The 9,971-nt window shown below is 35.0% G+C and overlaps 1 protein-coding gene across 1 annotated transcript; it reads right to left on the bottom strand.

Annotated features, from left to right (window-relative positions):
• Window positions 1-707: 707 nt before the first annotated feature.
• LOC114649712 (meiosis-specific nuclear structural protein 1-like) lies at window positions 708-3,588 on the bottom strand. The gene has a single exon (XM_051925200.1). It carries the CDS (start codon window positions 2,737-2,739, stop codon window positions 1,180-1,182), a length of 1,560 nt encoding a protein of 519 aa, XP_051781160.1. The 5' UTR covers window positions 2,740-3,588; the 3' UTR covers window positions 708-1,179.
• Between the last annotated feature and the right edge of the window lie 6,383 nt (window positions 3,589-9,971).

Here is a 9,971-nt window from a genome sequence, read left to right as displayed (position 1 = left end):
TACTATTTTATACAGATAATTTATCTATAATAATGAGACTAAATATAATAAATGGAGAGACTATCATATAGAATTATTATACAGAAAATCATATATAATAATCAGATCAAACATAAAAAAAAGAATATTATATAAAATAATAGAATATACAGATAATGACATATAATAATGAAATCAAACATAGTAAGCACACAGAATATAATACAGAATAATATTTTACACAGATATAATAATACAACCAAATATAATAAGTGGACAGACTATCCTAGAGAATATTATATTATATTACACAGATAATGAAGTAATGATAAAAACATCATATAGAATATTATTCATAGACACAGATTATTTCTTTTACTTAACTGCTTAAAAAGGTATTGGAATTATTTATGCAATAAAATTAAAATAACGATATAAATTTCATTCAAATACTTATACAAATATTTGAATTATTCGAAATTTTAAATTGCACTAACACTAAACACTATATACAAGGATATAAACAGAGGGAATAGTATAAATATATATATTTTACTTATCTAATTATGCAAACATTGGATGAACTTGAAAATTAAAGAAAATGCTTACTATATTCTTGAATATCAAAAACAGACAAAAGGAGAATAAGAAAATATATACTTAATAAAATGGGAATTGCTCAAATTTTAAAAAAATTCCAATGCCCTTTAAAAGGTAGTATACCTGGCACTATCTTAAAATACACTAATATTCCACATTCATGATCAATTTTAAAGATGACATTGCTATTTAAAATATATGGTGTGAAAGTAAAAACATTGGCACTAAATAATGACTTGCCTTACCAGAACATAAATGTGCCGCTCAGCACAGTTATCACATCACAGCCAGTGCTGCTGCGACATTGAAGTAAAATTCCAGATGTCGTCACTCTTTCTTTATGAAATTGTGTGAAGCCCAAAATTCCACATACAAGTTTTGCTGCGATTGTTTAAAACTGATGGTAATGATCTGGATTACAAACTGAAAAAAGAGAAGGATTTAATTTATAAAGTCTACATTTTATTACATAAACTTTTGTAATGGGTGTAATTACTTCCACACACCCTACATATTCCCCAAAACTAAGATGCCGTGTGTGTGCTTACACAACTGCAGAACTCATTTAAACATCTAAATCCTTTTTAATGTAAGTAAAGTTTATTTGTTGTCTCCAGCCGCATGCAAAATTGTCTCCAGGTCTTTCTTCAGGAAATTCTTCTGAAAATCTTCATCAAACAACTCCAGATCTTCCTTTCCTTTGAATATACCGCTAGGAAGGAATCCCAGAAGTTTAGTGGCATGCTGTTTAAGGAGAGTCTGTCTTTCTTCCTCAATGATTTGAAGGCGGTCAGCTTCCCACTTGAGTTCACTTTTATACTCCTCTTTTTCTCGCTCTTTGATTGTCAAAAGTCTATGTCTTCGTTCTTCCAGAATCTTCTCAATGATTCTGCGATGCTCTAACTGTTTCATTCGCCGCTTTTGGGCATTCATTTGCTCAATACGGTCCTCTTCTGCAAATTTAGCCATCCACTGCCGTCTGCATTCATCTTCTTCCTCTTTTTCAGCCTGCTTCCTCAGTTTCTTAAAATCTAATTGATCACGGAATATCTGCTTCAGCTCAAGGCGCTTGCGAATTCTGTTCTCCATGTCTTGAATTTCTTTCTGCCTTTCAGCCTCATCTTTTTCATGATGGCACAAGTCCAGGATGAATTGCTCTTCTTGTTCACGTTGTTCCTGTTCTGCTTTAAGTTGTTGGGCAATCTGTTGCTGCAAAACTTGCTTTCTTTCGCTTCTTTCGTTCTTTTGGGCCTTTCTGGTCTCTTCTCTGTGTTGCTTTAACTTCATGAATTCTATTATTTGCTTGTTTTCCTCTTCCATTTTTTCAAGTTCCCTACGTCTCCACACTGCTTGTTGTTGAGCAAAGTCATCTATATCCTGCCAGGCGGTCTTCATTTTTTCCAATTTTTTGCGCCTTTCTTCTTGATCTTCTGCATAGATCTTTCTAACAATTTCATCAACCATCATCTTCTCTTTCAAAAATTCCTCCAACTGATCTTGCCTCTTCTTCTCGTCTTCTTCCAGCTGTATCTCTAGGCCTTCCTGATACTTCATCATCTCTTCAAATTGCTTCTCTTCTAGCTGCTTCTTCGCCTTTTCTGTTTCTCTTTCAAACTCGCATTTCATTTTCTTGGCCATTTCAGCTTCATGCTTCAGTTGCTCACATTTCATGGCTTTGGCTTTTGCCATTTGTTCTGCTCTTTCTTTGAACACATAGGCACATTTCAGCTTTAGTTCCAGTTCACGGATCTCTTCACTGTTCTCCCTTGCTTGTTGTCTAATTTTTTCATCTTTTAGAATTTCATTTTCTATTCTTATGTGTTCTTTAGCTATCAGTTCATCTTTTTCAATTTGTTTTCTTTTGATCTCTTTTTCGTTTTCTTCCATCTCAATGGCATTCTCTAAATTCCTCTCATAGTACTCGTTATTCAGTTTCCTCAGGTGTCGTCTGTTTTCAACACGATCTGCACAAACCATACTGGCTTCCAATATCTTGTCTTCCCTGAGGTAGCGTGTCAGGTTATCCCGATTAAACTGCTGGTTTCTCTCTCTCCGGGTCAAATTTTCTTGTAGCCGGCTGGTCACGTAATGCTGCTGTTGTATTGCTGTCATTGTCCTTGGCGATCGAAAGGAAAGGAGATTTTTCCCTGGAGACTCCATTAAGCTGTCAGGGTGCTGTCATCTATCAAGAGCTGACTGACTGACTTGAAGCAAAATGTGATGTGTGTTTATAGTAATTAGACAAAGTCTCACGATAATAGAAGTGGTGTTGTCATAATGTGCGAGCTTTGATGCAGAGACAGTGGTAAATGAGGGGGTGGAGAGACAAACAGGTCCCAGGCTTGCTTCTGACAATGAAATAAGGTCATTGATAGGTTTGTTGGTTTACAAGTTTATAGGATCATTATTGTCACATACAGAGTATGCTACAAGTGCTAATCACGTCACATTGTAATTTGATTTGTTAGCAATGTTCTTCACAGTTTATTTACATACAGCACACTTCACATTAGGTTGGTTTGCAGTGCTCATCCATCTATCCAACTTCTCTTATTTATTCTAACAATATTCCCAGTTAACTGGGATAATTTAGAGTAAAGCAGAAACCAACTCAGAACCAACCATATCAGGCCATTTGGTAGTTGCCAATTAATCTACAGGGATGGTCAAAATTAGAGAACAATTTAGGCACACTTGCTTTTTGTGAAATATTGTTAATCTTCATTGCTCAAGATCTGAAGGAATATTAGCTGTGGGTATATCACTGTTCTACTAGCATGTTTTACAAAATAATCTAGGCACATTTATTTTGTGGAAAACACAGTGCTCAAAATTAGAGAACAGTAACCAATGTAGCACAAAAGTAGATTACAATTAAATTTTTTGGAGGGCTACAGCTTTCAATTATAAGTAGGAAGTATAGAGGCCCTTGCTTTGAATGACGTCAGCACATCTGTGCCCGCAGGACATTACTAGTTTCTCACACTGTTCTGGTTTGATCTTGGTCCACTCCTCTTCCAGTTTCTTCTACCGGTTGGTAATTGTAGTGTTTCTTAGCCAGAATTTTGTCACCAAGGATTTTCCAGAGAGTCTCAATTAGGTTTAGATCTGGACTCTGGGCTGGCTATTTCATTATTTCATTGTTAGCTTCAAAGAACACAACATGTCCACACAACATGCTTCTCGGCAAAAGTTAGTCTAGCCTTTTGATTCTTTCTGCTGATGAGAGGCTTGATCAATGCAAACTGGGCTTTCATTCTGAATTGTCTTAAACAGCGAGGCATTGTATGCTGAGACAGATCCTTACTCTCTTCAGCACTGAACTGGCGAGCAACTCCAGCTGCAGTGTTGAACCAATTCCCCATTGAGAGTTGGGGGCTTGAATGAATTAGTGTCATTGTAAAGCTGCAATATTCTAGAAATCACAGACGTGGAATGACCAACGTCTTTTGCAATGGCTGAAAATGTTATCACTTTGGTGTTCATCTGGGCAACCTGCTGTCACAGGGATTCAGTCACCTCAGATTGGCTCGCCATGTTGCAAAGTAATTAGGAGTGCTGTCAGATAAACAGGGCTTTATCAGATAATTAAGGAAATTAGCTCCAATTGCCAGATTAACACCAATAACTATGAGGTATCTGAGAATGTTCTCTAATTTTGATCAGAGTTCTTCAAATTTGTCATTTAATTTTTTTATATTGTGCTTCAGAATACATTTAAATCATTATTATATTTAAAAAACTGCCCTTCTATACCAATTAGGATAACTTCAAACAGGTATAAGCAGTGATTTTGAAAATTAGAAAGTTGTACGTTGCTCTCTAATTTTGATCACCACTGTACTGTACAGAAGTACTTGGAGAGAACTCACAGTGACAGCGGTCAGGCCAGAAATTTAACAGTGCAATGAAGTAGCAGTGCTAAGTGTTGTTCACCCTTGATATTTTCATTCACAAAGTAATGACACACTGAGAAGAAATGCCTTATAATGTGATATTTTAAACGTTATTTGCCCCGTTTGTATGCAATTCTTTCTGGGCACTGTTCTTGTAAAAGGCACTTGTTCACTTACTGGTTTGTTCTTCGGGTGCACCCTTGTGTTGTCGGGCTTGGGGTTTACACGGAGGTTTGTGTTTTCATTCGACGGGCCCTCGGGTGAAGATACGTGCCTGCTGCCCATCGTAATCAGTGGCGTAGCCGTGGGTGAGGGGGGTCGGGTTGGGCAAATTGATGTTTCTTTCCTTTCCCCATTACATTTTGGCAAACAGGAGGGGGCGCAAAATCTTCAGTTGTCCCTGGGCACTGAAAACCCTAGCTACGCCTCTGACCGTAATGTGTAGGAATTGCATTACTGAATATTAAGTAACTGGCCTATGATGGACGGCGGTCGCATGTATATGGTGCAGACATGTTGCAAGGTGCTGTGGAGGGTCAGTTAATGTATGGGTACGTGCGTTAGGCACAACCGTCATAGGTATCGTTTAGGCTGGGTGCGTGACCCTGGACAGATAGACTCGGGTCACGTGATAGCTGACCTGGGATAAAATCTGATCTTTTCACCAGCTAACTGGTTCAGTTCAGTTATTCTGTAATTCTGATCGGCCAGGGTAAAGCAGCTTTCAGCCTCCGAGACTTGTTTTTTTTTTTTTTGGATAGAGACAGAGGAAGCGAGTTAAGTCTTATATTTAGTTAAGGGATGATTCTTTGGAGCTCGTTAAAAAGAAGATTTTTTACAGTGCAAACATGTGATGAATATTTTATGCACACATTTTTTTAGTTTCTTTTTATCATTATTAATTATTGCACAGTTTTTTTTTCAGTGGAACTTTTTTTTGGCAATAAATACTCCTTTTTACTTGTTATATCAGCTGTGTCTGCCTCCCTTATTGTCCTCCCACTAACTCTTGTTCCCGATTCTTCATGTCCCCGAGTTCCTGCTAGAGCCTAAGGTGGGGACACAGATGTTACTTTGTTATTATATATATAAGAGTAAGAGCCTGGAGGCACCAAGGAGGGAAATACAACTAGCAAAAATGTAAGGCTTCAGACCAGTGATTCATAAATAAAAATCAAGAAGCAATTCTGTCCCATAAGGTGGAGATGTCATTTAATATGCTGATAGCTGCCACTCAGTGTGATGTCACAGGCATACTATTGGTGGGTTTTTTTTTCCCCAAGGGGACATCCAAAATCTCAAAAAGGGGAAGGAAATGACCAATATTATTCTAACTGATGAAACAGCTTTGTTGGTGTTCCAGACAAGAACATGATGTCGGCATTGTGACATTGTAGCTGTACAAGTACGGTGGATTCACAAACCAATCAGACGTCTTCGCTTTCTGCACTTTTTTTGTGTTGTAGGTTTAATTTCAAATGCCTTTCTTGGCCATCAATCTACACTCAATAACCTATAACAACAAAGTGAAAACATGTTTTCAGAAAGGTTTGCAGATCTGTAAAAAATCAAAAACTGAAATCTCTCATTTATAGAAGTACTAGCAAAATACCCGCGCTTCGCAGCGGAGAAGTAGTGTGTTAAAGAGGTTATGTAAACATATATATACATAAACATATATACTTATATACATATCTACATATACACATATCTACATATATACATATATATATATATACATATAGACATCCACATATATATACATATATCAACATATATATACACATACATATACACACATACATACATACACACATATATATATATATATAAATATATATATATATACACATACAGACACATATATATATATACATATAGCAAAATACCCACGCTTTGCAGCGGAGAAGTAGTGTGTTAAAGAGGTTATGTAACCATATATATACATAAACATATATACATATATATACATATCTACATATACACATATCTACATATACATATATATACATACACACATCCACATATACATATATATATATATATATACATATACAAATTTACATATCTACATATATATATATATATATATATATATATATAGATATAAATATAGACATACATATATACATACATACATTCACATATATATATATATATATATATATATAGCAAAATACCCGCGCTTCGCAGTGGCGAAGTACTGCTTTAAAATTTTAAATAATAAACTGAGGGAAATTATACCAATAATTATTTGTTAAGGATCTCTTTGTATACCATGTTGTCAGTTCGCCCCTCTGGTTGTAATATGACCAAGTTGTGCGCTGAGCTTACTCTTGAGCATGCAACGTATACTTGGCCATGTGAAAAGCAAATCAAGAACAGCAAGACCGCGCCAGCTGCGGAGCTCAGCTCGGAGCGAAATGAAGTGAATGAAATGAGGTGAATGGGAGGGGAGATGATCACGTGACTCCAACACCCGCCTTAACTCTCCAACCCTCCACAAACACACAAACACAGTCTCTTGGATCCCAACTCTCCTTTATATATATAGATAAATAGCAAAATACCCGCGCTTCGCAGCAGAGAAGTAGTGTGTTAAAGAGGTTATGAAAAAGAAAAGGAAACATTTTAAAAATAACGTAACATGATTGTCAATGTAATTGTGTTGTCATTGTTATGAGTGTTGCTGTCTTTTATATATATAATAATATACACACACACACACACATAAACATATATATACATATATATACATATCTACATATATATATATACATATACACATCCACATATATATATATACATATATATATACACATATCAACATATATATCTATACACATACATACACACACACACACATACATATATATATATATAGCAAAATACCTGCGCTTCGCAGCGGAGAAGTAGTGTGTTAAAGAGGTTATGAAAAAAAAAAAAGGAAACATTTTAAAAATAACGTAACATGATTGTCAATGTAATTGTGTTGTCATTGTTATGAGTGTTGCTGTCTTTTATATATATAATATACACACACACACACACATAAACATATATATACATATACATATATATATACATATCTACATATACACATATCTACATATACATACGTATATACACATCCACATAAACATATATATACATATACAAATTTTCATATCTACATATATATATATATAGACATACATATATACATACATACATTCACATATATATATATATATATATATATATATATATATATATATATATATATATATATAAATATATATATATATATATATATATATATATATATATATATATATATATATATATATATATATATATACTGTATATATACATATCTACTTAGTGGCTCCTGTATTTAGGATATAGCAGGTTGGATAATGGACGGATGGACATTTGTATGCATAGCCCCATTTGCCCGTTTTCATTTTTTTTCTGTCTTCAGTAATATTTCAGCAAACCCGGAGCTTGTCAGTTCAAATCCTGGTACTGACACCACTGTGTGACCCTGAGGAAGTCACTTCACCTGCCTGTGCTGCAAAAAACAAAAGTAATGTAACAAATTGTACCTCAGATGTTGTAAGTTGGTGGAATAAAGGCATAAGTAAAATAGATAAATATGTATTATACACATAGGAAGTATTCATTTATTTTCAGTTAAGTCATCTTTAGCAAACTTTTATAAATGAGGGTTTCTGATTTTTAGATAGTGCAAACTGTTTCTTCTTCATTGACGTTTTCTCTTGGAGAGCTTTTTTCATTTCATTGAAAATGAAAGCAGCAGCTGCCAAAATATGTAGCTTTCTTATTAATTTTTCAACATTGTGTAAAATAAATGTATAAAGTAACATAAAAGGTTTAAATACTGGTTATTCTTTTACACTAAAATATTACTACAGAGATACAAAAAAAGTAAAATGGATATGTTCTTTTTCTTTAAGGAGATTAAATATTACTGAAGAAAGAAAAAAAAAAAATTAAACAGCCAAATGGGGCTATGCATACAAACTTAAAAGGTTTAAATAAAACAGAAATATATATTTTATTTTTACTTGCTTAACATGTGGAGGGTGTATCCTGTAGCAAAGCCCTAACTTTTTTCGTGAAAGCCTGTTTCAGTCAATAAGTCTTAACAAAACGTGTAAAGATATTGACAATAAGCTAAGTCATCTGCAGCAAACTTTTATAAATGAGGGTTTCTCCTTTTTAGACAATAAGCTACGCAAACCCAGGAAGACATGGAATCGTTTAAATCAAGTATCATTACATATCTGAAGCCGTGCAAGCACACTCTTGAGAATGCAACGTATAGTTGTACAGAAGAAAAGCAATCTTGCCTCAAATGAATGGCAACCTTTTGTAGGTCTATGAAGTTAATTTAAACTTCAGGTTTACGCGGTGCTTTCTTTCCGAAGTACCTGCACTCATGAATATGTCTGTATGTGTCAGTCGGTCAAATCCATGCGCTTCGCACCGGCGAAGTACCGCTTTTAAATTTTTATTAAGAAGAAAATAAAACGTTTTTAAATTGAGGGAAAATATACTAATAACAGTTTGTTAAAGATCAGTTTTTTTGTGAAGCTGCCTTTACTCGAGTGATCACTTCGACCTGACTTGGTGGCCAAGTATAAGCGTTACCTGGAAGTAACCACCCATACAATCAGATTGTGAATCAGACTACGAATGCCGTGAATGTAATTACACACTCACTGCACTTGCTGGTCGGATTATGGTTGGACAGCAAGTGACGTAACATCAGCCACAGTGCCTTCAGTTGTGAGAAGCAGATCATAGAATGATTGAAAATAGTTTTGCATTTACCTTTTTAGTAAAAGGCGAGCTTTTAAAGCCTGAGAAATCACCCCGTAAATGCACACGTTTAATTGCACATGTGTTAATATGTATGGTTACACAGTATTAAAAGACAGTGAAGAACGTGATTTACCTTTGTTCTCGCGTTTGATAAAAGGCGAGCTTTTAAGCCTGAGAAATCACCCCGTAAATGCACACGTTTAATTGCACGTGTTAATATGTATGCTTACACAGTATTAAAAGACACTCAAAAATTAACGTCATTTACCATCAGCCACGGTGCCTTCAGTTGTGAGAAGCAGATCATAGAATGATTGAAAATAGTTTTGCATTTACCTTTTTAGTAAAAGGCGAGCTTTTAAGCCTGAGAAATCACCCCGTAAATGCACACGTTTAATTGCACATGTGTTAATATGTATGCTTACACAGTATTAAAAGACAGTCAAAAATTAACGTCATTTACCTTCGTTCCCGCGTTTGACTCGTGCTGTAAATCTCTTCCTTGTTTTTAGGTCACATGATTACGTAGGAGGCGTGATGACGTGATACGTGACTCCGCCTCCTCCATTACAGTATATGGACAAAAAATATGTTCCAGTTATGACCATTACGCGTAGAATCTCGAAATGAAACCTGCCTAACTTTTGTAAGTAAGCTGTAAGGAAT

This window comes from Erpetoichthys calabaricus, chromosome 3, assembly GCF_900747795.2.
Source record: "Erpetoichthys calabaricus chromosome 3, fErpCal1.3, whole genome shotgun sequence".
Classification (NCBI taxonomy): Eukaryota; Metazoa; Chordata; class Cladistia; order Polypteriformes; family Polypteridae; genus Erpetoichthys; species Erpetoichthys calabaricus.
The sequence above is the reverse complement of the archived record's forward strand: the minus strand, read 5'-3'. Positions and strand labels throughout refer to the sequence as shown.

Excerpts from the sequence above, each read along its gene's own strand:
- LOC114649712 (XM_051925200.1), bottom strand. The coding sequence starts at position 2,739 with ATGGAGTCTCCAGGGAAAAATCTCCTTTCCTTTCGATCGCCAAGGACA.